Source organism: Schistocerca gregaria, chromosome X, assembly GCF_023897955.1.
Source record: "Schistocerca gregaria isolate iqSchGreg1 chromosome X, iqSchGreg1.2, whole genome shotgun sequence".
NCBI classification, from domain to species: domain Eukaryota; kingdom Metazoa; phylum Arthropoda; class Insecta; order Orthoptera; family Acrididae; genus Schistocerca; species Schistocerca gregaria.
Window position 1 is genome coordinate 836,926,434 of NC_064931.1, and position 26,294 is coordinate 836,952,727.

At 42.1% G+C, this 26,294-nt stretch overlaps 1 protein-coding gene across 1 annotated transcript in view; it reads right to left on the reverse strand.

Moving 5' to 3' along the window:
• Positions 1–26,294, reverse strand: part of LOC126298455 (uncharacterized) — a 1,052,314-nt gene that overhangs the window by 481,152 nt on the left and 544,868 nt on the right. Inside the window, exon 2 of the mRNA XM_049989787.1 lies at positions 13,371–13,582. Coding sequence (XP_049845744.1) covers positions 13,371–13,582 — 212 coding nt within the window. The remainder of the gene's footprint in view (positions 1–13,370; positions 13,583–26,294) is intronic.

Genomic DNA, 26,294 nt, shown 5'->3' on the forward strand with positions numbered 1-26,294 from the left:
TGACTTACTCATGATTTGTAAATAATGCCTCTTTCGTACATAAAATTTTACATAGATATGCCGCACTTCTCTCAAATAACATTCAGAGAACATAAACCAGATTTGGGAGTCGTTGAGATGCAGCTGTAGAAGCAGCGAAGTATGAAGAGAATGAAATTCTATGGAAAGTATTCTTCCCATAAAACTCGTTTGGTAGCCCCCTCTCGTACTTCCTAGATGCCTATTAGTGACATTTGACTTTTGAGGTACTACAGCTAAAACGCTAGTTCCATTCCTTTCGTAATTTGTTCCTCTTTTTCTGTCGCATATTTTATCTTTACATTTCCTGTGTCTAAACCTATTTTTACAATATTTGCAAAAACAGATAGTGAGTACTTGGTGGACCTGGATATTTATTAGCATACAACCGCACCACTGTTCTCATGGTTTGGCAACATTCGCCATAAACTATATTCACTTTTTCGATTATCATATACATTATGAATATCTGGATATCTTTACGAGCAAGTTATGCGACAGCTACAACAGCAGAACACAATCTAAAGAACATCAAACACAGGTGGGCACAAGAACCAAACCCGAGTTACGTGTTTACTTACATTTGGTATAACGGGGTAGACGTTTGTGGAACCTCTTCACCTGACAGCGGGACAGTGGTTTGCGGTGCAGTTATCTTGAACTTACGAGATCAAGTTCCATGTATATTATGTCGTTGAAGTTCTCTTAGAAACTTTTTTCAAATACCACATAAAAATGTGTGTAGTTCAATTAGAAAAAAATAATACTGTTTCGCCCGCATCTCGTGGTCGTGCGGTAGCGTTCTCGCTTCCCACGCCCGGGTTCCCCGGTTCGATTCCCGGCGGGATCAGGGATTTTCTCTGCTTCGTGATGGCTGGGTTTTGTGTGCTATCCTTAGGTTAGTTAGGTTTAAGTGGTTCTAAGTTCTAGGGGACTGATGACCATAGATGTTAAGTCCCATAGTGCTCAGAGCCATTTGAGCCATTTTTTTTAATTCTGTTCCGTAATTCGGTGACTACAAACAATAAAAATTACTTTCCTGCTTCAGGAAATTCGCTATATTGTCCGATATAACTTGGTGAAAGCAATGTTCTTACTCATTCTGCATATATCTGAGGTGGCCTGCCTTGGGTACTTCACATTGCCCGATATAAACAACGCGCAAACAAATACACATAAAAACCTGTTTTTAAAACACTTCACTGTAGAGAAATAAATGGCGAACGATACGTTCCCCGTAAACTGGAGTTTATATAACTAATGAAAACATCCAAAGCGCCTTGTGTGGTGGCAATATCGCAACTGCCTTCATTCGTTGCTTCAAGGAGGGTTGCGGTATTCTAGAAAGAGCAGCAATTATTCACGTCTGTCTAACATTTCCAACTTGTTAGGTACGCCTGTCGCAACAAATAGATAACATCGTACAAAGATTACTGACCACACACCACGAAAACACACGGTGAACAAAAACCAGCTGTCAAAGACTGTATCTCGTAAACAACGAAGAGATGTTTTAGATAACAAACACAGTAAAGGTGAAGAAACTCCACTCTACTTCGGAGGAAATTTAGAACAATACATTTCTGCAGCCCGAGAAAATAGCATTGTGAACACTAGGTGGGTCTGTTTATTTATATATGACGTTTTATTTGCTCTATCCGCCAGTTTATTTCCGTTACACAAAGAAATTATCTGTGTGCAGTTTGGGCTCAATAGGATATGGAGAAAGGGTGCCCCACGGCTCCGAAAATCGAAAAAAAAATCTACTTATGTTTTTTAATATCTTAAAATCTTTGTTAAGAAGTAAGAGATTAAACAGTATTTTTATTCCTTGAAATTTAATTATTATACTGCTATTTTAGCTTTAGCAATAGCTACTCTGTACAATGTCTGATAACCAAATACGATGAGAGTGTCAAATTATCGTTTAAAAACTTTTATACACTGACAAAATATCATTTAGGGTCCAGGAAGCTTATCGTACTACTCAGATACACCCGGAAACACATTCTTTATCTCTATCTATTTGTTCATAAAATGTTTTCGTAGCCATCCATGAGCCTGACGCCTCCCTAATCTGGATCATTTACAAATTTCATTTTAAGAGCTACTCTGCTTTTGACATATTCATTTTCATGAAACTCTGAGTGATCTCTGACAAGGAACTCGTGACTCAAGTCCGATATGGTGAGAAAAACGACTTGCATTTAAAAGAAACTGATGAATTCCATAATTGATAATTTTCGGAATTTGATAAGTTACTACTTTATCACTTTTAATATTTTTATCCGTTGCATTCAATCAATAGACTGCATCTGTTTCTGATTTAGAAAGAAAATTAGGACCAAAGATGGTTTAGGTCGTAACACAGGCGCCGGCCGGTGTGGCCGAGCGGTTCCAAGCGCGTCAGTCTGGAACCGCGCGACCGCTACAGTTGCAGGTTCTAATCCTGCCTCGGGTCTGGATGTGTGTGATGTCCTTAGGTTAATTAGGTTTAAGTAGTTCTAAGTTTTTGGGGACTGATGACCTGAGATGTTAAGTCCCATAGTGCTCAGAGCCATAGCCACAGCACAGGCGATTTGTTCCATTAATGACTTTTTAGTTCTGGAAAGACCACACGAGAGCTAATTTTGGAAGAATACTAGAATCCAAACACGGTGCTTTGATTTCAGAAGGGGCTCTGGAATATGCCTTGACTTACACAGTGATAATGGAGATTTAAAATCGCAGGTAGGATTATTGGCTTGTGGTGACGTGTGCTCGTATTAATCATGGAAAAAACACGTTTTCAAGCATCAATTACCCTTCACAATCCACTTTGCATGATTGATAGCCCCTGGATCACAAAACGTGCCTTCGTCATGATAGATCTCAATTAAAATTCTAAATAATTACATAAGCCTCTATGGAATGACATTTTCTTGTAATATAGAATTTTGTAAAACACAGCTCTCAGTCGGGAACACAATTAATTTGTGACCTAGGTTTCAGTGTCACAAGTGACACCTTCTTCGGACAAAATTAAAACTAAAAGTTACAGCATAACGTTCCAAAAAATATGAAAGCTGCGGTCATACCTGATAGCGTCAGATAGAAATAAAGTAAAATGCAATGGGGGTGCAAGCCACTAGGGGCTGTCATGTGTCCTCTGCTACAGTCAACAGTTTTTTAATAACATAGAGGTAGAAAAAAGGGGTAACATGAAACATACTGAGTTAGGTGTGGTACTCCATCAGTACTAAGTATACCAGTTTTCACGCTGTCAGTAGTGTTCTTTAATGTGGTGTATACAGCGAAGTGTACCGCAGGAGAGGCGTGGCAAACCGCCAACTAATGCAATATGTGCGAGCGGCAGCTGTGCGCTGCTGAAGTAAAGGAAGCAACTCCATGGGTAGAGATGCAGTCCGCAGCGTTGCCAAACACTTGTGCCATTGTAAGTTCCCCAAACTCGCACGAATGTTATGTGTCCCAATCTTGGTGGCGTATTTGGTGTAATTACGATATTGGAAAGCATAATTAGTACATTCATAAAAAATAACGTCTTCACTTTGCGACACCTGACGTCAAGTTTACGCAAAGGTTACTTAATTTTCATACTTGAATTAATACAAAAAATTCAGAGTGACTCCATACGCTTCATCGAAAAACTGATGGCAAAGAAAAATATAGCAATGGTTTTGATTAGCAGCGCACACATTTTATGGCGACACTTGTTCCTTTTATTTATTTATTTATTTCATTTTCGTATTGCCCAAGTAAGATCAAGTGACAACTTGAAAGCCTTTTACATATACTGCAAATTCTTCTCTTTAATATTTTTTATGAATTTTGTTTTTTCAGCTGAAATTTCTACAACAGTTCTATTTGCTGTTTCTTCCAGATGATTTATCTGAATAACTGTTTCTGTCAGATATTCTGCAATTTTTTCAAACTCTTCTTCAAAAGACACGCAGCTTACCTTTTTCTTTTCTTTCCAGAGATTAGTTTTATATTATTTTTCGACTTTTTTTGAGGTGGGGCGGTTGTCACTTTGTCGCCTAACTAGACACATATTTTTAACTGGTTGACGTTTCTTCTAATAATCCGACAATATATATTAGACAATAAATAGTCTTTGGATTACTGGCTCAACTGAAAAATCCAGGAGTAAAAAAGAGAAAGTATCTTAACACTGTACCGCAAACTTCAGAAGTGAAATTTGGATCACTGGTTAAGACAAATGCTTTGTATTTGGGTGTATCCTAGTTCAGACCTCCATCCAACGATAGTTTGTCAGCTGTTTCCCTAATTCACCTACCATAAATGGCGGGACTATGCCTTGTAAATGCATAAGGCTGACGTTCTACCCTATCCCGGTTCATTCAAACTAAAATTATTCATCCTATTGCAAGTTGCAATCTTCAGATAGTCATCAAATGTTACTTCCAAATACACGTCACTATATTAAATAAAATTATCAATAACGTCATAAGTGTGGTATTTTACCACCGTGCTACCGTGACTGCCGGTTTCTTTGTAATGATTGGCGATCACTAGGACGTAGATACACTGACGTACAGCACTGGTAGCTTCCTGTTGGCAGAAGCGACTACGCCATGCTACACACTGCTTCTTCGTGTCTCGAGGGATGCAGTCGCCACCATCCCCTGTATAAGAAGTCACATTCCGATCAGTCGACCACTCTTGAGACCTAGAGACACTGAGAAGCTGATATATGTCACATGGACATCTCCAATAACAACGAGCTGTGCGCTACGACTGGGAACGGGTACATACCTCCAACTTAAGAGCCACAACACTGTCCCCCACTACACGGCTACAGAACAGTAAGGTGACACCGAGATGCAGTAGTGAAGACAGAGGTGCGTTCTTTCATTTAAAAATGAAGATTCATTTTAAGTATTAAGAAATGATAAAACATACACTAATGGATCAAAAGTATCCGGACACCTGGCTGAAAGTGAGAAATTCGTGGCGCCCTCCATCGGTAATGCTGTAATTCAGTAAGGTGTTGGTCCACCCTTAGCCTTGATGACAGCTTCCACTCTCGCAGACATACGTTCAGTCAGATGCTAGAATGTTTCTTGAGGAACGGCAGCCCATTCTTAACGAAGCGCCACATTCTGTTCTCTCACGTTGTCTAGTGACTACTGAGGTCACTGATATAGAGTACCTGGTAGTACGTGGCTGCATAATGCATCTAACATAACACAAGTATGAATTTGGGGATGTCCGGATATTTTTGATTACATAGTGTATTTTTCCTATTATTTAAAAGTATTGTTAATATAGGTATTAGAACTTCATAAAGTTACAGTTTCCACTTTAAAAATATTATTCTGATTTCTGTATTTAATGAAAGAAACCCTTTCGGTGGATCACAAAATAACTGGTCCCAGCACTAGATCCGGAGCAGGAGAGTGGGGCATGAAATGTTGTTAGGAGGAGCAGGTGTGTTTTTATGTGGGGCAAGAGTATTTTTGGAAGTTTAGTGGAAGAGAAGCATTGAAGTGTAGGTAAGTATAACGTGAAAATATGACCAACTCCTGGTGTGGGAAGAGAGGCGTGGAGTTCGTTAGATCGGACAAGATAACATTTCTTTGATGGAAGTCTGAGTCTGTCGAAGTTTCACTGAAAGAGGATGTTATGTAAGTGTAGTTATATAGTCTGAGGCATGACTGATAAAGTTGCGGCAGGGTATCGGGATTGGACATTGTGGAAGAGTTAACGAGATTGTTTAGCACAAGTTAATGAGATGCGTATAATTTTGCTTCATGTGGCGTCGACGATAAGGACATAGACGCACAAAGATGTTTGTGTGGTCAATGATAAAAGGGAATTCGACGAACCTGTAAGACATTTAGTGTGAGAAGGTTAGTGGTTATGAAAACCATGGTGTGGTGCATGAGATTGAAGGATTTGATGGAGGTGATGGAATTTTGAGGGAGAGACAATCCAGGTCACGTTACGTAGGAAAATATGAGTGTCGTAGTGGCTTTAGAAATATGAAGAAAGGTGGAGGGATGCAAACATCATCTTAGACCGAATAATAGTTTCATTAAAATTGTCTATTCTGGGAATCAGCTGAATAGTTAACAGGCGAGTTTTTGATTGCAGTTTAAGTTAGAGTTTAGTCCAATATGTGAGTTACTGACCAAAATGGAACGATGGTTTGAAAAATTTACGCAACTGGATGCTGAGGATTATAGGATGGTTTATCCTACAATTAGCCGGCCAGTGTAACCGAGCGGTCCTAGGCGCTTCAGTCTGGAACCGCGCGTCCGCTACGGTCGCAGGTTCGAATCCTGCCTCGGGCATGGACGTGTGTGATGTCCTTAGGTTAGTTAGGTTTAAGTAGTTCTAAGTTCTAGGGGATTGATGACCTCAGATGTTAAGTCCCATAGTGCTAAGAGCCATTTGAACCATTTTTTAACCTACAATTGTTGCCTGATATTGGGAAAGATTTATTAGAAACATCTACCGGTTACATCAGCAGGCAAATTGGTTAAGAATGGCAACACATAGGGGTATAGTTTGCGGTTTCATGTGTTCACTGAAAGACGTGGATAAAGCTGCGTCTTTTTGTTTATTTTTAAATACCAGTCCCCACTATTTACGTGAGCTGGCAGTGCACAATTACTGTTCTTCATTGTTTGATTTATAAAACTAAAGTTTGAAATAATATACACTACATTATGTTGGTGTTGAGAATTTTTCTCAGTTTCGATGATGGTGCTGTTGTGGCTACTGGAATTCCGAGGTAAGAATCTTGGATGTGGAATCTAGTGGACATGATTTACGCGAAAATCGATAGGGGATGCTTATGAGGGAAGAAATAGAAATTACGAGAAGAGTACGATTTAAATTAGCACAAGAAAGTTTATTGGAACCTAAATTGGAACTGAGGAAAAGTTGTTATAGTTCACAATTAACACTTGGTAGATAGGTCATGTAGGAGAAGACGGTAGCTGAATGGTCCAAGAAAGGATGCGAATGTTTTGAAACAAAATGAACGGTAGAATACTCTGATGCAGCTGTGATGGCAAGCATGGGCGCTCAGAGATGTGGGGAGTTAGGACTCTGTTAGATTATGTTACGTTAGAAGCTGTGGGAGAGGTGTGGATGATATACGGGGAGTCTCACGTAAAACCGGTACGCCCACGTTCCGGTTAATCATCTCTGGACGAAATGCTAGTGAAATGGCAATACTGTCCCCACAGCTCCTTAATTTGCATTTCATCGGAAGCTGAGTGCATCTGGGTGTTCGTACGTCACTTGTTGTGAGAAGCTCCTACTACTGAGCTTTTATAGAAATGTGACAGTCTAGATTGGAACAGAGAATTGATATTGTGGAGTGTTATATAAAAGCACACTACATCAAGGAACGTAAAGAAACGTTTCTAGAGAAGTATCCTGGTAGGAAACTCCCCACGACCAGCATTACTTAAGATCTGTACAAGCGATGGAGGATACATCGAGAATGTGCAGAGGAATTGGCGACCGACAGTGAGGACCACTGAAACTATAGATAGAATTCGCAAGGACATAACGAAAATTCCCTGCAAGTCGGCGAACCGGTTATCGGATCAGGTTGGTGTATCTTGTACATCGTGTCACTGTATACTTAAAGATATAATATTAAAGGCCTGCCATGTGATTGTGGTGCAAGAGTTGAAATTTACGGCTCAGGAAAAGAGTTAATTATTGTAACTGGCCCTTAAATCTATAGCTAACGGTTACTTGGATCCCTTCCTGTACTTTATGACAGGTTTTGTAACCTCCCAGAGTTGCAGATACTGGTAGCAGGACAACCCACATATTCTGCATAAAGAATCTCTCCTCTCCGAGAAGACAGGTGTTTGGTGTGTGTTGTCCGGAATTTTGCACTATAGGCCCCATTTTTTCCTATTAAGACTTAAATAGTTCCAGATATCTAAAGATTTTTGTCTCTCTCTAAGCATAATTAACAGCAGAAGAGAAGCTGTATGCAGTATTTCAACAACCTCTCACACATCCGACCAAAGTATGGCCCACATCACCAAAGTGCTTCCTGAAGACAGACTTGTCAGTACAATGCTGCCGGTCGGGGTTGCCCAGCGGTTCTAGGCGCTACAGTCTGGAACCGCGCGACCGCTACGATCGCAGTTCGAATCCTGCCTCGGGAATGGATGTGTCTGATGTCCTTAGGTTGGTTAGGTTTGAGTAGTTCTAAGTTCTAGGGGACTGATGACCTCAGAAGTTAAGTCCCATAGAGCCCAGAGCCATTCTGAAAGTATAGTGCTCCGTCCCCCAAGGTCCCCGGACTTAAAATCGAGTAATTTTTATTTATGGGGCATACTAAACAGAAAAGTGTATGCTGACAGTCCTCCAACAATGGACAATCTTAAACGGAACGTTACTTGAGAAATTAAGAACATCACGTTTGTAGAATTACAGCGTGTGGCCGGTAACGTTATCACATGAAGTCACTGATGCCTCGATGCCTATGACCAACACTTCCATCATCTCTTATAAACAGATAACTGCATATTTGTAACGTTACTATCAATTATTATTTTTAGATAGTTCTTCGTTACTTCACTCTCTGGCGTTAGGAGTACCAGATTCGTTGGGACACCCTGTATATGTCCGAGGTCTTGCAGTTTTATGAGCCGGTGCAGAATACAGGTCAGAGAAGAAACTTGGAGGCGGAAATGAGGAGGCAGTTTATGTCACTCAAGGATTTTGTGGGATAAGGCTCTCCACTTGTACTTCCAAGTTATTTAAATCTCTCTTATTTGGGGAGGAATGACAGCGGCCTACCTATGAGTCCTCATCCATCTAAACCAAAGTTATTTACACTCACACACAAACATTTACAAAATGAATCAGTAATCATTCTTAGTATTATTATGTCGTGTCTGAAATGAGAATGGTTGTAGCAATGGTTTATTTTAAGCGCGGGTAAGGGCTAGGATTAAACGGAATATTTAAAAAAAGAAGACTGTTGGATGTACGTGGAGAGAGAATCTAATAGACTACTGGCCATTAAAATTGCTACACCACGAAGATGACGTGCTACAGACGCGAAGTTTAACCGACAGGAAGAAGATGCTGTGATATGCAAATGATTAGCTTTCCAGATCATTCACACAAGGTTGGCGCCGGTGGCGACACCTACAACGTGCTGACACTAGGAAAGTTTCCAACCGATTTCTCATACACTAACAGCAGTTGACCGGCGTTGCCTGGTGAAACGTTGTTTTGATGCCTCTTATAAGGAGGAGACATGCGTACCATCACGTTTCTGATTTTTATAAAGGTCGGATTGTAGCCTATCGCAATTGCGGCTTACCGTATCGCGACGCTGCTGCTCGCGTTGGTCTAGATCCAATGACTGTTAGCAGAATATGGAATCGGTGGGTTCAGTAGGGTAATACAGAACGTCGTGGTGGATCCCAATGGCCTCATATCACTAGCAGTCGAGATGATAGGCAGCTTATCCGCATGGCTGTAAAGGATCGCGCAGCCACGTCTCGATCCCTGAGTCTACAGATAGGACGTTTGCAAGACAACAACCATCATCACGAACAATTCGAGGACGTTTGTAGCAGCATGGACTATCAGCTCGGAGACCATGGCTGCGGTTACCCTTGACGCGGCATCACAGACAGGAGCGCCTGCGATGGTGCACCTTGGTGCACGAATAGCAAAACCTCAATTTCCGGATGAATTCTGGTTCTGTTTACAGCATCATGATTGTCTCATCCGTGTTTGGTGGCATCGCGGTGAACGCACATTGAAATGGTGTATTCGTCATCGCCATACTTGCGTGTCACGCGGCGTGTTGGTATGAGGTGCCATTGGTTACAGGTCTCGGTCACCTGTTGTTCGCATTGACGGCACTTCGAACAGTGGAGGTTATATATCAGGTGCGTTACGACCCATGGCTCTACCCTTCATTCGATCCCCGCGAAACCATACATTTCAGCAGGATAATGCACGACCGCATGTTGCAGGTCCTGTGCGGGCCTTCCTGGAAACTGAAAATGTTCGACTGCTGCAATGGCCAGTACATTCTCCAGATGTCTCACCAATTGATAACGTCTGGTCAATGGTTGCCGAGCAACTGGCTCGTCACAATACGCCAGTCACTACTCTTGATGAACTGTGGTGTCGTGTTGAAGCTGCATGGGCAGCTGTACCTGTACACGCCAACCAAGCTTTGTTTGACTCAATGCCCAGGCGTATCAAGGCCGTTATTACGGCCAGAGGTAGTTGTTCTGGTTACTGCAGTCTCATGATCTATGCACCCAAATTGCGTGAAAATATAATCACATGTCAGTTCTAGTATAATATATTTGTCCAATGAATACCCGTTTATCATCTGCATTTCTTCTTGGTGTAGCAATTTTAATGGACAGTAGTGTAGATAATAAACGCATCTTTTGAACTAAAATAGTTGACACACAGATTGACCTCCTCGCGTAGCGTAACGCGCAGCGTGCTTACTTGCCAGGCAGGAAGGCAACCCAACCGGGATAGAATCAGTGCGGCGTATTATCGACTGTAGTAAGTGCACGCGTCTGAATGAATGTGGTTCTTAAGCCCTTTCACACTGTCGTTTGAGGAAATGGTGTACTGGTCCCCATCTCCCGCCCCAGAAAATACGGTCACACACAGAACAAAGTTTACGCAATTCACAAACATTTAGTGAACTCAGTATAGTGTGTCCATACTAGAAGGGGTAAACGCTAACTTAAAGAAGAAGTTTAACTATACAGAAAATCTACAGCTTCCAACGGAGTACCCAAAAGAGCGAAATGTTCACAATTCAGAGAGGAGTCATGCAGCTGGACTGGTCTTGACATAAATTATGTTCTTCTGCCTTTACTTTCAAATCATTGAACTGGGATCAAGGAATACGAATAAGCGATCTTAAATGAACCACCTTCGAAGTATGACAATTGGGTTGATGGTGAATTACAGTAAGAAGAACTTAACATAGGATCAATATGCTGGAGAGATTAATAAGTAATAGAAACGGTCAACGAATTTACAAACTGGGGACAACATGAAACAAAACTTAGATTGATGCTTCAATGAATAGAAAAGTGTGAAAACTCGCTTAGAATTCATGCGTGAAACGGAATGTTTTATTGAGAAGTAAATTACCAAAATTAATTAAACAAATCTTTATAATAGTGTTACCATCTGCAGTCATTCTCCCTATTTCATACTTCAATTATGTTTCTTATGCACATAAAAATTATCCGTTTATTGCAACTAACTGTTTGTTTGGTTTTTAACGAAACATATTTCATCTATTTGTGTTGGACATCATTAGTGGCATATAAAATAAAACAGTTGCTCAGCTCTACATATCCTGTTATGAGACAAAGTCTATCATGGTAGAAAAGTTTGGTTTCCTTACAACTTATATTATTGTGATTTACCACTTACTTTCGTATTTACTATTCGTTCCACGTGCCCATTGTCCATTGTTTAGCCATTAAATGACCGATATATAAGTTTTCAATTAACTATACGTGGTACGCATTTCACTGGGCCTGAACTGTAGACTGCGCTTGACGTTGCTAGTGAACGGTTAACTGAGGTATCATGGGAGCTGTAGAACGTACGCTGCAGTGGTTTCTTGGGGTGGAAAGGTGGCAAACTCTATGTGTGTGTGTGTGTGTGTGTGTGTGGCAAACTCTCTCTCTCTCTCTCTCTGTGTGTGTGTGTGTGTGTGTGTGTGTGTGTGTGTGTGTGTGTGTTTTGTGTGTTTGTATATTCTTTAAGATAAGCATGTGTGTATGTATATCTATGTTTTATTTATTTTTTTATCTTTTTGAGTGGTAAGCTGTGACTTACGTGGTATACTGTCCTACTGTACAGTTCAATAGCCATATAAAAATTTAAAACAAAGAAAAAATAAATCAAATATAGATATATTATGTTAGTGTGTTGAGTATGTTTTAGAATACATACTTTTTATATAACTATTGTTTATAACCCTCATCGTCCCAGAAGTGGAGGGAACGCGAGCTGGCAGCGGTCGTGTTTGCTCTCATCAGCCTTAGATTACAACAATTAAAGCACAAAAACAATACATTGGACAAAATAAAAAGGATAATATTTGCTTGATGTGATCGTGATCTATCTGGCTATAATGGAACTACATTCTGTTTATTTTCTTAGTGAAGGATTTGGATGCAGGCGTGACTGAGCAGGAAGCTTTGTAAGAAGGGATATGGGGTAAGTACTAGAAAGGGTGAAGACATCGAATGTGGGCTAGGATTGCATTTTGGATAACCTTTGCCTCAAGTCTTTGATTGAGAAAGAGAGACGTAAAGAAAATATACTCGTATTCCGCAGGGTGGGTAGGTATGAGAAATGATAACACAATCTGAGAGGGGAAAAGTTGCTGAAATGACCCAGGGAAAGGATATGAATAGCGTGGAGATGTAGTGAAAGGTGCAGACTTCGCAGCATTTCGGTGTTTCCAAGGCTTTGGGATGCGACATGGTGTTGGGATTTCTGTTTGTGCCAGGTATTGTACTATTGAAGACGTTCCGCGTGATTGGGGATACATGGTATCTTTTAAACCTACTGAGGAAGAGTAAATGTATGAGGCAAAACAGCCAAGATCACCAGTCTCCTGTTCAATCCCCAGGATAATCAGTGTACCCAAACTGCCGACGTATAGAGTGCAATCTGCGTGCAAGTGTGTGTAAATTCCTAAGGGACGTAACTACTTGGGTCATCGGTCCCTAGACTTACACACTACTTAAACTAACTTAAACTAACCTGTGGTAACAACAACACACACACCCATGCCCGTGGGAGGGCTCCATTCTCCGGCGGGAGGGCCCGTGCAGTCTGTGAGTCTGTGACATGACGCCTCAAACCGTGCGGCCACTCCGCGCAGCAATGTGAAAAAGTATTCTAAATGTTTGTATAGCAGGTATCTGAGGCGGAACATGGAGACCTGCCCGGTATTCACCTAATGGGATGTGGCAAACTGCTTAAAAGCCATATACGTGCTGGTGGGCACTATTACCCCTCGACGTTAATCTACCGAACGGATTTGATCAGAGACTGACACAGCTCCCCGCCTTGAAGTGGTCGCGCGCCCCGGGCAGGTGTTGGAGCCTGATATACGTAAGATATTTACAATGGAGTTTATTCGGACACAGAGATGGGAGGCGGAGTGGATGGCTCTCAAGTACTTGAAGGGAGTAGTGAAGCTAGGGAGAGGTCGATATACAGCTTTTACGCAGCACCTTCTTGCAGACTGCAAGAAAAACTGGAAATAAAAGAGAAATAGAAGAGCACAGTGAACCACAAAGTAGTGTTGTTGTTATACTCACGAGCAGCGTTATTCCAGGCACAGGGAAGGCCTGTGTGCGTGACGGGTTGCCGTCAGGCATGTAGCGGAAGAACTCGTACTCGTCCTTGTACCACTTGACGGAGTAGAGCGGGGCGCCGTCTGTCGAGTAGTTGCACAGCATGCTGACGTTGTCGCGCACGTCCACCTGCGCGGGCACTCGAAGCTCGATCAGCTGCACTGCGCCGCACATCCCTGAAATCACAGACGCTTCGATTATTTGCATTTGGATTTGAAACTCACAGGCAAACAGTTATTCAACTAACAAACACTCACATACAAAATACTTTGTTTTAATCTGGGTCGTGGAGTCTATAACGAAATTCTATAAAGATGTCATTAGATATTTAATTAGTTAAAAACATGTCCCATATACCTTTTCATGGTTTCTGACGAAAGGATTTGGATTGGTTCAGCTTCGGGGACACGTGTAAATTTTTTGTGAATTATTTTTTCTTATGCAACAAATGAAACAATATTTTTGACGGCTATAGGTATTTCAATGCTGTACAGTGAACTGTACCTGTTTTTAATGCAATATTCGTTTGTGGAATAGTATTAGATGTACGAAACAAATTATTAGATTAGACATTGTATTAGTTTGCTAACTTTCAGGTATTTCATATAACTTAAAAAATGCTCAAAGAACTTCGTGGTAACATTTTGAAATTCTTTCTAAGCCACCGATAGCTTTAGTAATAAGTAACTAATGATCTTTTGATACCATGGCTGGGTTTTCATATAAGCCACTGCACATCAGACACACAAGAAATCTCACCAGCAATGAAGTGTAACTTCAAGATCTTAGCAATGGGTCCCAGATATAGGAAATGTCGGTAGTGCGTTATTACAATGTCGACTGACAGCAATTTCTCAACAATACAAACTACTTTTGGCCCCTAAATGAAGGATGCAGTCCGATGAGAGGTAGTTTAGTTGTCTGTAGAAGTACTGCTACCTCACGAGTTACCAGTATCGTCAGACTGTGTATCGGAGTCACAGATCCGTTGGTCAGGTTGTCAGACCTTCGCTCATTGTAGGTGTACGATAATCCTGCTCGTTGAAGGTTTAACCACCGACAGCAGCTTTCCCAAACATCAGAAAGCGTCTTGTCAATTTGATGTGAAACTCAATATCACAGAGCTTAAATTTACAGGCAGCGGGCCATAACACCTAGTAATTCGAAATATTACGCTCCTTGCTAAAACGTCTTCGAGCTCAGTTTTCGTTATTAACTTAGATGTTACTCAGAATATTCTTTTCCACTGCTGACTAAATTTGGAAATGTCACAGTCAATCTGGGTAACTTTGTACCACATTTTTCCATTTTCTTCAAAAGGCTAGTTACAAAATAAGTTAGACATCACAACAGTCATCACTAAAGACATTGTAACATTTTACATATATAGTTAGTAAATGTTTGGAAAAGTGAAAATGTACGCTAAATATGCCCTATTAGAGTAAAGTTTATATTTTAATGCCGGTAAAAAGTTATACCGTCTTTTGGGGAAGAGGGAAAGACTAATGAAATGCTCATTAGAAATCACAGAAGTATTAAAATTGTTACTTTTGGTAGGAAATAACAAGTAGATGGAGCAGTAGCCATTTGAAACAAAAGCATGAAGTGGTACAAAGATATCCTCAACGGTGAAAAGTTACCCTGACTGATTTTATGTAAAATGTCTTTAAACATCATTACCTTTCATTAATCCTTGTTCCATAGATCATGAATACGACATTTTGTAATGAAGTGGAGCGTGTCACTTTAACGTAAGTTTTCTTTACACAAAATAATTTATATTAATTTTTTAATTTTTTTAGTTACTACTTCATATCTAAGGATTCATCACACCACTTATTTGAGACATAACTACCATCGTGAGTTCACTTATGTTGTCCACTGTCTACTAAGACTACACGCAAAGAATCATTAAAAGCCACTACGATACAGAAACATGTACTAGAGAATATGAACCACCCACTTAGAGGTGTCTGTGAACTTCAAAGTGCCAGTTCATGAGTAGTGGCAGTTGACTGGCTGATTTGGGACACTCTCTCTTTCCTACTAGCGTTTGTCCGGTCGCACGCGGGCACTGTTTTCAAGATATGTCATATTAATGTTTTTAACTTTGAGATGGAGTGTCCTTTCTACCGTCACAGTAAGCCAAAGACATCGAAGTCACATGCGGAATCTATCTGTTACTCTCGTACACTTTCTTTGTGTTTGCTTGTAAATACTTTGACATGTCCTATATCCTTGTAAAAAGAGATCTACGGATGAATAAAACTACTACTACTACTACTACTACTACTACTACTACTACTACTACTACTATCGAATTTCAAATGATAGTACGTCGAACTTTCTGAGACAGACATTGGGGACGAGACCATAATTAGCCTAAAAGAGTGGGGAAAGCCGCGTAAGATTAGAAACAGGTTGGCAGGGTACCAGACCAGCAGTCGCTAATCTGCGACAGTGTCGAACCGTGTCTATGCCGCAATATGGCACTCTGCACGTTAATCTGTACGAAAACTTTTGATGCAAAACATTCACATTTGTTTGTGTTTATACAGGAAAATTCTAAATATAGGGTTGCGGTGCATTATAATTATTCAAATAAGAGACTAAAATAATATTTGCAGTTGCTCTCTCATGACTGTTTCTCTTTCTCCAGTTGCTACTCCCCTTACACCAGTCTGCTCTTTTTGAGAAGCTCTCTTATATTTATGATAGAGTATCCAAACAGCATCTGTTCATTTCATTTTGAATGACGTCCCTGTACTTCTTTCTTCAACAAATTTGTTTGCTTGGGCGTTTCCTCTATAAACACCTAGAGACACAATTATGTAAATAATCTGAAAACAGCTATTATCTAGCGCCTTTAGGTTACTGAGAGAAATAAAGTAATTTAATGAACTCTTAGTACGTGTCGTAAAGAATCCCTGTATCTTACTGAAGTTTCGTTCTTTAGTACTATCATCGCATTATTGGTAAATAACAAAAAACCAAAAATCAGTGTTGGATTATGAGTCAGTACATTGCTAATACAATGTGTCAGTCGTTTTGTACACATGATGATGCACACATTACCCATCACGTTTAATTGAGAATGGCATGAGTGTTGATCCATTTTTATTTCAGTTTCATTTTAACGTAAATGTGACTAGGGCCTCCCGTCGGGTAGACTGTTCGCCTGATGCAAGTCTTTCGATTTGACGCCACTTCGGCGACTTGCGCGTCGATGGGGATGAAATGATGATGATTAGCACAACACAACATCTAGTCCCTGAGCGGAGAAAATCTCCGATCCACCCGTGAATCGAATCGGGCCCTTAGGATTGACATTGTGTCGCGCTGACCACTAAACTACCGGTGGCAGACTTAATTTTAATGTAGGCCTGGGATAAAGTGATGTACTGTGTATCACTTTCTGTTTCATTTTAGTCCGTTATCCAAAGATAAAGTTGCTAAAAGTGCTTCTGTAACCTAACAAATTGATTAACTGTGGTCATAGTGGGTAAGTATTGGTTTCGTGATCTATGAATAAATCGTAAAGTGACTGATAACAGCACAAAACAGATAACGTGATAAATAAGTACACTGAGGTGACAAAGGTCATGGGATACGTCGTAATATCGTGTTGGATGCTTTTTTTTAAGACGTACTAGCAGCTCGACGTGGCATGGATTCAACAAGTCGTTCGAAGACCCTGTAGACATATTGAGCATGCTGTCTCTATTGTTCCACAACTGCGAGCATGTTGCCGATGAAGGGTTTTGTGCACGAACTGATCTCTCGATTACGTCCCATAAATGTTCGATGAGATTCTTATCGAGCGACTTGAACCGCCAAATCATTCACTCGAATTGCCCAGAAAGTTCTTCAAACCAATCGTAAACAGTTGTGGCCCAATGACAGTTTAGGTCCATGGCTTCTTGGAGTGTATGTGAGATGCTGCGCGGGGTAGCCACGCGATCTAGGCGCCTACTCACGGTCCGTGCGGCTTCCCCCGTCGGAGGTTCAAGTCCTCCCTCGGGCATGGGTGTGTGTGTTGTCTATAGCGTAAGTTAGTTTAAGTTAGATTACGTAGTGTGTAGGCTTAGGGGCCGATGACCTCATCAGTTTGGTCCCATAAGGCCTTACCCCAAATTTCGAATTTCCAATTTCTGCGTGAGACGCAAATCCTACCATCAGATGTTACCCTCTGAAATCTGGACTGATCTGAGCAGGCCACGGTTTTTCAGCAGTATAGGGTCCAACCGACATTGTCACAAGCCGAGTGAGAGGTACTGCAGGCGATTTCGTGCTATTAACAAAGATACTTGCAGAGGTCATCTGATGCCATAGCCCATTTACGCTGATTATCACGGTACTATCATAACGGATACCTTCGTCACACGTCCCACATACATTTCTGCGATTATTTCACGCAGTATTGTTTGTCTGCTAGAACTGACAACTCTATGCAAACGCCACTGCTCTCGGTCGTTAAGTGAATACCGTCGGCCACAGCGTTCTCCGTCGTGAGAGGTAATACGTGAAATTTGGTATTCTCAGCACACTATTGACACTGTGCACCTCGGAATACTGAATTCTGTAATTATTTCCGAAATGGAATTTTCTGTGCATCTTGCTTCAATTACCAATCCGCGTTCAAAGTCAGTTGATTCCCATCTTGCGGCGGCAGACACGTTGGAAAATATTTCACATGAATCACCTGAGTACAAATGACAGCTTCACCAAAGCACTGTCATTTTATGACTTGTTTACGGAACACTACAGGCATCTGCATATGTGCTCATCGCTATCCCATGACTTTTGTTGCCTCGGTGTATGTTTGTGCAGATATGTATAGTATACTTTAAATGGTGTCCCTATTTAACACATTAGTGAATTTGGTTTAAAACTATTAGAATAACAACTGCTTCACAGATTATCCTTCTATATGTTCCCCACTGGTAGCAAAGCTAAAGCCAATTCCAAATTTGATATCATCTTCCATCGTACAGTTTTTACATAATATTCACTACACCCTTCAGTCGGAAGAAAGTTCGGTAGGGCTACTTGTTTATTGCAGTAAGCCAGGTGCATCACGATGAACTCAAGTCGGCTAACCACCATTTACAATAAATTTATTTGGTTCCAGGGCAAAGCTACAATGAATTTACTCTATGCACAGAAAAAGTAAATTTCACTGTGACTAAACCGGCATGTGGACGTTCAAAGTTAATATTTTAATCATGATCGCCTTGGAATGGTTTTCTATGCAATGTGTAAAATTAAAATTGTATGCCACTTAGGAAAATGTATATAGGTGAGAATTTAGAACGCAAATCTTTCCAGATGATTTCTGATAGCTAGAGTAAAGTTCATGTAATTGTGAATGAAAGGAGTTTTCTCAATGCCACAGCATAAGTTTCAGATACAGTTCTCTTCATTATATACACTGGATAAAAATAATAAAAAATGAGTTTCCGTTTCATCAGTACACAGTTAACTGTTGTAAGCACTTGTGAGAGAGACTTTCTCAGTTTTTTTCCTGCATACTGCTCGAAACGTTGTTGTTATGTTAACTGCATTCAGTTGCAGGACACCTTTATAACCGTTTTTGTTTCCTGTTTGCTGCAGTTACAGCGTCTGGAGACATTTTTTTCTTTTCTTTCGCACTCAGTTTCCCTTCTTGCCACTTCTGTACTCTCTGAGCTTCAAATTTTCATGCCTATTACTACGTCTTTACTTTTCTTAGTGCTTCACGTATTTAATCGCATTTAAAGGTGGACTTTAGCACCTCTTAAATGATAGCCAAGGAATTTACCACAAAGTTCGAGCTTGTGCTCGGCGTTTTATTACTCGTATCAGTTATTCGGTACGTCTTTGGCGAAAAATGAGGATAAAACGTCGTAGAAGCTTCGTGATTCCAGGTTTGCAAGAAATTTCCTAATCATGATAAATTAAAAAGAAACAGTCCCTAGCCGTTCTCCTGGAAGCGAATGATGTGTTAAGTTCTTTCCAGGAAGTGTAGTACGCTGCTCGCCAGTTTTTCTTTTTTCTTCGCTGCAGCGTTGGCGTTTGGTGCCTGCCCATGCCTCTCGCCCATCCCTACACCGCTCCCCTCTTTTTCTCTGTCTCTTGGTATAGGTCTGTGTGGGTGTGCGAGGTCAGGAGAAGGAAGTTCGCCCGGAGGTCTGCAGTAACGAGCTGCCTTCTTCACTGATCGGCTGCCCATCCAGAAAACCGTTGAGCAGAATCATGCGGATCTCGTATTACGTCGTCATGTGTTGCAGTACGTCCTCTAACGTTCTCGAATTTCCTTAGGCAGACGCCTACTGCGTGAGTTACACCCGACTATTTGTCCATAGGAGAGCGTCTTTGCCCATATAGTTTTTATTCTAGGTCACAAAATGTTTTACATTCAGGGCTTTCGCAGCTATCAACAAGCACAGTGTTATGAAGAATTCCGCTGTCAGCTGGTACAATTCTTGTTTTATTGACACACAACCGGTTTCACCGCTTAAAGCCGCATCATACGGTGCAACAAAGTTAAAGGGTCGTAGGTACCCATATTATGCAGTGAATATTGTATACTTTGTTTTGGTGAACGAAGGGTGAAAAAATACGAGATACACTAATTTCGTAAAAATTGCTGTTGGGTGGATCATGCAGTTACAGACATTTGTTTTAAAATTTGTCTGCATCGCTATCACGGCAGGGCAGCCCATTTTAGGAAAGGTAGAAGCGGCACTCAAAAGCGACTAACAAGGACTCTTTAGTGCGAACTCGAATGGGAGTCACTGGAACATTTTTTCTACTGCTGCTACTCTTTGTAATAACCCGCCACCTTTGTGCATAAGACGGGTCCTTTCTAACCTTGTGGGCTGGAATGAAGAAGACGTTGTTTTGCTGATATTCTGCTGATAAAGTTTAGAGTAGCGGCATTTGTAGCTGACTGCAGAACAGGTCTGTTAACGCCAATGTACATTTTGCGTAGAAGCCGCGTACAGTCGGTAAGTAAAATTAGGTGTCGTGCGGAGGCGTAGTGGCATTCATTACTTCGTCAGTCCATTTGCGAATGACTAGGTAATAACAAGTAGCTCTACAAGGTACAGTATGTCTACAACTAGATCTACATAGATACTCCGCAAGCCACCGCATATGCGTCGTGGAGGGTGCCTGTATCACTACTAGTCATTTACTTTCCTGTTCCACGAGCAAACAGAACAGAGAGAACATCGGCTGTCTGTATGCCTCCGTATGAGCCCTATATTTTCGTATCTTATCTTCGTGGTCCTTACGCGAAATATACGTTGGTGGCATTACGATCGTTCTGCAGGCGGCTTCAGATGCCGGTTCTGTATATTTTCCCAATAGTAGTCACGGAGAAGAACGTTGCCTCCGGGGCTTCCCATTTGAGTTCCCGAAGCATCTTCCTAACATTTACGTGTTGTTATAACCTACCGGTAATAATTCTAATAGCCTGCCACTGAATTACTTCGATGTCTTCCTTTAATAGGACAGGCGGCACTAGCATCCTATATGTGGTCTCCTTTGCGGATGAGCCACATTTTCCTGTACCTTATGCTGTCTTGTGGAGTATATATGTAGATGAAGACGCAGATGTTTGGCACCCTGTAGACAAAAAGGCCGTTACAGACCGATCGTAAGCTCGTATTGAGGAAGGACTGAAGAAGAGACCGCCATCATCCTTTCAACTAATGTAGAAAAACGACGTAAGACCTAAATATCGATCGTCGGACGGAAATTTCAAACGCAATTCTGCTGTAAGAAAGCCAGTGTTTTACCACACGAGGCGCTATAAGTGTTGAGCAAACATTCTAAACAATTAGTCGAAAAAACGTTGACCACAGCTGGCGGAGATGAAAGGGGGTCACACCCCATTTTACGAGGTCACAAACGAGAGCTATAGAAATGATATCAGCTGACAGCATCTGCACCCTTCTTCTACCTCGTAGGATTCACGCAAGTTTTGGGAACATTGTGGTGATGTATTATGTGTAGGACCGTATGCCACACCTACCTATGTTGTAGGGATCATAAGTTGTAGTCTCTCGTTACATCGAGGACAGGCTCATTACAGAGTATACCCTCTGAAATAACCAGGATATTGGCCAGGTACTATTAAAAGGAGCCTTCGTGGCATTTAGAAAGGCCACGTACAAATTTGAACGGCCGCTACTTCAGAAGGCAAATCGAGCCCCTTACGCATTTGTACCTCCTCGCTCAGTGGTGCTGCAAGCATGTAATCGGATGATGGGTGCTGCTATGATTCACCAGTCAGAGATGGTAGAGGCGTATGAGAGGATATCATTTTATCCCATTACTTGCCTAATTTGTGCTTCGACATAACCGTACCTTACTCACGGGGTGTTCCATTGTACGAGTGTACAACTATTCACCAGCCCAGCCGCTCTTTGCCCATTGCCACTAACCGCTGTGTCCTGTGACGTTTTACGAGTGCTGCCAAACATTCATGTGTGTATACACACATGAAGGAAATACGTCATATGAACATAAGTCCAGTAATGCTTTCTATCAAGTTTAGGGCCATTTGTCTAATATAACTGTTCATCGGTTCGGCTCTGGTCTCACGTGACTATCAGACGTAAAGTTGGCTTTCTGTGGCATTTTTATCCAACGATGTATCATCACACTCTGCATTTTTCTAGGCAGTGACCTGCCTGGTTAGTGTGACGCTACGACACAAAAATTTAGTGCAACTCTTCGTAGTACATTAATCGTAATGGGCACATTTGGAGAAGACGAAATGGTCTACAACATGAAACTCTTTATTGGATAAAACTCTTGACTATATCTGCTTCAGCTGTAATTCCTTTGTTAACCGCTATTGTTTTGAGTTCAATTTCACTGAAGGTAATTTTCATATGTAACTCACTTCATTCCCTAACTTACATTTAGGTCATCTGTTTTGAGTGATCTCGTCGGACTTGCTAAAGATATAATTGTTTACTAGTGTTCATCTCATACTTGGTTTCCGCTTAACGAAAGTGTACAAAAATACGAAGTTGACAGATACCTATCTAACGTGAGGATATAGTATATATTACTGGAAGTGCCGCTTAACGTTTCTGTCAGGTGAGATTGTTATAGTGTATGTATGTTTATGTGTTGTTTCTGCGAGGAGATGGTGTGGATGTTCGGCAATTGCTATTGCTTAGCATTTGCTTTGCTTCACTGTGGACTGTACACCCGCTGTAATAATGCGTGATATTTGACGATAATCCCTTTTCTAAGGGAAGAGGGGGAGACAGTACCTGTGCTCTAGGGGAAGCCGGCACGGTAGTTCAGAGTGTTCGGTCAGAGGGTTACGTGCCCTCTGTAATAAAAAAACTGAATCAATCGATTAACAACGAACATAAATAGATGTCTTACGACGTCCGCACCGAGCAGATGCAACGAACACAAGCGAACAAAATGAGATTAAAAAAAGGGGTAGCGTCTTTGATTCATAATCAAAAAAAAAAAAAAAACGTCGTCGGTCCTCGGTTCGATCCCCGCCACTGCTTAAATTTTGATAAATTATCAGCATTGGCGGCCGAAGACTTCCGGCATAAGAAGACAGCCTCATTCTGCCAACGGCCTTGTCAAAGAGGGCGGAGGAGCGGATAGAGGTTCAGGGCACTCTCTTGTCCTAGGGGTGGGAAATTGCCCCTAAAGGCGGAAGAATCAGCAATGATCAACGCCATGAGGATGCAGAAGGCAATGGAAAACACTGCATTAAATACACGTAACGTGTATCAACAGGACATGTGGCCTGTAGTTGAAGAAGTGTCATGATGATATCTCCATTGGCAAAAGATTCCGGAATAGTCCCGAATTCGGATCTCCGGGAGGGGACTGCCAAGGGGGAGGTTACCGTGAGAAAAAGATTGAATAATCAACGAAAGGATAACGTTCTACGAGTCGGGGCGTGGAATGTCAGAAGCTTGAACGTGGTAGGGAAACTAGAAAATCTGAAAAGGGAAATGCAAAGGCTCAATCTAGACATAATAGGGGTCAGTGAAGTGAAGTGGAAGGAAGACAAGGATTTCTGGTCAGATGAGTATCGGGTAATATCAACAGCAGCAGAAAATGGTATAACAGGTGCAGGATTCGTTATGAATAGGAAGGTAGGGCAGAGGGTGTGTTACTGTGAACAGTTCAGTGTCCAGGTTGTTCTAATCAGAATCGACAGCAGACCAACACCGACAACGATAGTTCAGGTATACATGCCGACGTTGCAAGCTGAAGATGAACAGATAGAGAAAGGGTATGAGGATATTGAAAGGGTAATGCAGTATGTAAAGGGGGACGAAAATCTAATAGTCATGGGTGACTGGAATGCAGTTGTAGGGGAAGGAGTAGAAGAAAAGGTTACAGGAGAATATGGGCTTGGGACCAGGAATGAAAGAGGAAAAAGACGAAATGAGTTCTGTAACAAGTTTCAGCTAGTAATAGCGAATACCCTGTTCAAGAATCACAATAGGAGGAGGTATACTTGGAAAAGGCCGGGAGATACTGGAACATTTCAATTATATTACATCATGGTCAGACAGAGATTCCGAAATCAGATATTGGATTTTAAGGCGTACCCAGGAGCAGATACAGACTCAGATCACAATATAGTAATGATGAAGAGTAGGCTGAAGTTCAAGACATTAGTCAGGAAGAATCAATACGCAAAGAAGTGGGATACGGAAGTTCTAAGGAATGACGAGATACTTTTGAAGTTCTCTAACTCTATAGATACAGCAATAAGGAATAGCGCAGTAGGCAGTGCAGTTGAAGAGGAATGGACATCTCTAAAAAGGGCCATCACAGAAGTTGGGAAGGAAAACATAGGTACAAAAAAGGTAGCAGCGAAGAAACCATGGGTAACAGAAGAAATACCTCAGTTGATTGGGGAAAGGAGGAAGTACAAACATGTTCCGGGAAAATCAGGAATACAGAAATACAAGTCACTGAGGAATGAAATAAATAGGAATTGCAGGGAAGCTAAGACGAAATGGCTGCAGGAAAAATGTGAAGACATCGAAAAATATATGATTGTCGGAAGGACAGACTCAGCACACAGGAAAGTCAAAACAAGCTTTGGTTGCATTAAAAGCAACGGTGGTAACATTAATAGTGCAACGGGAATTCCACTGTTAAATGCAGAGGAGAGAGCGGATAGGTGGAAAGAATACATTGAAAGCCTCTATGAGGGTGAAGATTTGTCTGATGTGATAGAAGAAGAAAGAGGAGTCGATTTAGAAGAGATAGGGGATCCAGTATTAGAATCGGAATTTATAATACACTCCTGGAAATTGAAATAAGAACACCGTGAATTCATTGTCCCAGGAAGGGGAAACTTTATTGACACATTCCTGGGGTCAGATCACAATGACAGAACCACAGGCACATAGACATAGGCAACAGAGCATGCACAATGTCGGCACTAGTACAGTGTATATCCACCTTTCGCAGCAATGCAGGCTGCTATTCTCCCATGGAGACGACCGTAGAGATGCTGGATGTAGTCCTGTGGAACGGCTTGCCATGCCATTTCCACCCGGCGCCTCAGCTGGACCAGCATTCGTGCTGGACGTGCAGACCGCGTGAGACGACGCTTCATCCAGTCCCAAACATGCTCAATGGGGGACAGATTCGGAGATCTTGCTGGCCAGGGTAGTTGACTTACACCTTCTAGAGCACGTTGGGTGGCACGGGATACATGCGGACGTGCATTGTCCTGTTGGAACAGCAAGTTCCCTTACCGGTCTAGGAATGGTAGAACGATGGGTTCGATGACGGTTCGGATGTACCGTGCACTATTCAGTGTCCCCTCGACGATCACCAGAGGTGTACGGCCAGTGTAGGACATCGCTCCCCACACCATGATGCCGGGTGTTGGCCTGGTGTGCCTCGGTCGTATGCAGTCCTGATTGTGGCGCTCACCTGCACGGCGCCAAACACGCATACGACCATCATTGGCACCAAGGCAGAAGCGACTCTCATCGCTGAAGACGACACGTCTCCATTCGTCCCTCCATTCACGCCTGTCGCGACACCACTTGAGGCGGGCTGCACGATGTTGGGGCGTGAGCGGAAGACGGCCTAACGGTGTGCGGGACCGTAGCCCAGCTTCATGGAGACGGTTGCGAATGGTCCTCACCGATACCCCAGGAGCAACAGTGTTCCTAATTTGCTGGGAAGTGGTGGTGCGGTCCCCTACGGCACTGCGTAGGATCCTACGGTCTTGGCGTGCATCCGTGCGTCGCTACGGTCCGGTTCCAGGTCGACGGGCACGTGCACCTTCCGCCGACCACTGGCGACAACATCGATGTACTGTGGAGACCTCACGCCCCACGTGTTGAGCAATTCGGCGGTACGTCCACTCGGCCTCCCGCATGCCCACTATACGCCCTCGCTCAAAGTCCGTCAACTGCACATACGGTTCACGTCCACGCTGTCGCGGCATGCTACCAGTGTTAAAGACTGCGATGGAGCTCCGTATGCCACGGCAAACTGGCTGACACTGACGGCGGCGGTGCACAAATGCTGCGCAGCTAACGCCATTCGACGGTCAACACCCCAGTTCCTGGTGTGTCCGCTGTGCCGTGCTTGTACAGCCCTCTCGCAGTGTCCGAAGCAAGTATGGTGGGTCTGACACACCGGTGTCAATGTGTTCTTTTTTTCCATTTCCAGGAGTGTAGCTTTGGTGGACTTACAGTCAAGTAAGGCAGAAGGGATAGATAACATTCCATCAGAGTTTCTAAAATCATTAGGGGAAGTGGCAACAAAACGACTGTTCACGTTGGTGTGTAGAATATATGAGTCTGCCGACATACCATCTGACTTTCGGAAAAACATCATCCACACAAATCCGAAGACGGCAAGAGCTGACAA